The sequence below is a fragment of the Penaeus monodon genome, chromosome 23 (assembly GCF_015228065.2).
Source record: "Penaeus monodon isolate SGIC_2016 chromosome 23, NSTDA_Pmon_1, whole genome shotgun sequence".
Taxonomy (NCBI): domain Eukaryota; kingdom Metazoa; phylum Arthropoda; class Malacostraca; order Decapoda; family Penaeidae; genus Penaeus; species Penaeus monodon.
In genome coordinates this window covers 31,392,123-31,393,878 of record NC_051408.1, presented here as the reverse complement: position 1 = coordinate 31,393,878, position 1,756 = coordinate 31,392,123, and the positions used below count along the sequence as shown (strand labels likewise).

The window sequence follows — 1,756 nt, the reverse complement described above, 5'->3', positions numbered from 1 at the left end:
CTCGCAAATCCCGCACTTACTTTGCACTTCCTGCAGCTCGGGCTCCAGTGTTCCCTCCATTTGAAGATGTCGCACGATCTCGGCCAGGCACTTGATGTTGGTCTGCGTTGTGGCCACGAGTTCGGCCTGTCGGTTGAGAGATAAGGTTCACTACGTTATCACTCCATTCTTACTGATAGCAGTGTAAATGTGCCAGATGCACTTGCTGTCTATCTGTATCTTCTTACTTCAGTGTTATTCCACAACATAGCTTCTATTTTGTTTTTGTTTTTAGTTTTTTTTCAAAATAATAAAACACAACTATAATGAAGCACGCGTTTCTTAGCAGTTCTCCCTTTTCACCTTTTCAACGAAATGGCAGCACTCGGTCCACTAAACATTGGCAATAAACAAGGATGTTTGAAAACGCGTTTGTACTTTTGATCTCGATTTATATGGGTTTGGCATCACCTCTCATCTCGCAAACAGCACGCCATCAACACACCAACTGCCGCCACAGAGCTGGGTGGGCGGGGTGGGTGGAGAGGGAAAACGACTTCCGGACGACAAGACAGAAAAACAAAAGCTGTGGCTTAATTATTACGTAACCGGAAGTAACGAAATCCGTTACGCAATCCCTATTTTCTTGCGTGTATAAATTCGCACCGAGCGCATGAGGGTGTGCGTGCGTCCAGCCTGGCGTCGCCTGGCAGAGGCCCCAGTTTCCAGCTGGACCAGACATCTGCCTTGCTGCTGATGCTGGACTGCTGGGCACTGCCTCCGCCGCGGTTGCCACATCGCTTTGTTTTCGCGGCATAAATGCACTAAACTGGCATCAAATTCCAGAAATCTGTTACGCTAGCCCGTGTGTACAACGCTTGATCTATGGATGGCCTTTAAAACAAAACAAAAATGAATGGACGATCAGAGCGTGAAAACACTAACTACAGTCTTTTGGCAACAATGACACATATGTCTGTCTCACCACATGCTCAAGGAGTTCAACTTTCTCCGTGCTATGAAGTCTTACGCTGCCTAAGGAATACATGAATATGGCATCGCTGCCAAAAAGGTCAGGTGGTAAGCTTTATTAACCTCATCATTTGTGAAAGTAATGGTGATTGGAGATACTACAACAACCGCTACATGAGATTATTTCGTATAACTAGACAAAAATATTCACCTGACACAAGTGTGACTCTGACTAAAATTTGAATAACTTTCAAAGTCTCGCATAACTTGAACTTTACATCTCCACCCTGATGACTCAAGAGTGTCAAGGTCAGCTCAGCCCACTGCTATACAGCGCAAAGAAAACGAGGAAGCTTCATCCCACCGAGAGCTATATCGCCGTCAAAGAAAACGGCGCAGGTGAAACCTCTATTTCAGGGGTAACTGAGATGCACATAAACAAATACTCACATAATCAAGTCCCAGAGCAGCCTCGTTGGAGTATTTCTTGAGGACGTTCTCTGTGACGGTCAGCTGGGATCTTGACTCGTCGATGACATGATGGAGGTCATCCAAGGTCGGAGTCAGAATCCAGGTCACGAGCACCCTGCGGGATCAGTGATCTCAGCCGACGGTGGTGAGGGGAACGGCGACCCCTGTGCGGGATGCCCGAGAAGGAGGATGCCCCGTCGGAGTCGATGTACTTCCGGTAGTCGTCTCCGAACTCAAGCAAGCGCCTGGCAGCCTCCTGGTCGATGTCCTCCGAGTAAGGCTCACTGAAGTACTTGTATTCCTGCTGTAATAAAGGAAAAGCTATTAGTTCTTC

At 47.3% G+C, this 1,756-nt stretch overlaps 1 protein-coding gene across 1 annotated transcript in view; it reads right to left on the bottom strand.

The window, feature by feature from the left end:
• Positions 1 to 20: 20 nt before the first annotated feature.
• LOC119587929 (serine-rich adhesin for platelets-like) overlaps positions 21 to 1,756 on the bottom strand; it is a gene marked incomplete at both ends in the record, with an annotated part of 68,313 nt that continues 66,577 nt past the window's right edge. The window contains 2 exon segments of the mRNA XM_037936639.1: positions 21 to 126; positions 1,402 to 1,726. Of these exon segments, the coding sequence (XP_037792567.1) occupies positions 1,499 to 1,726 (228 nt within the window).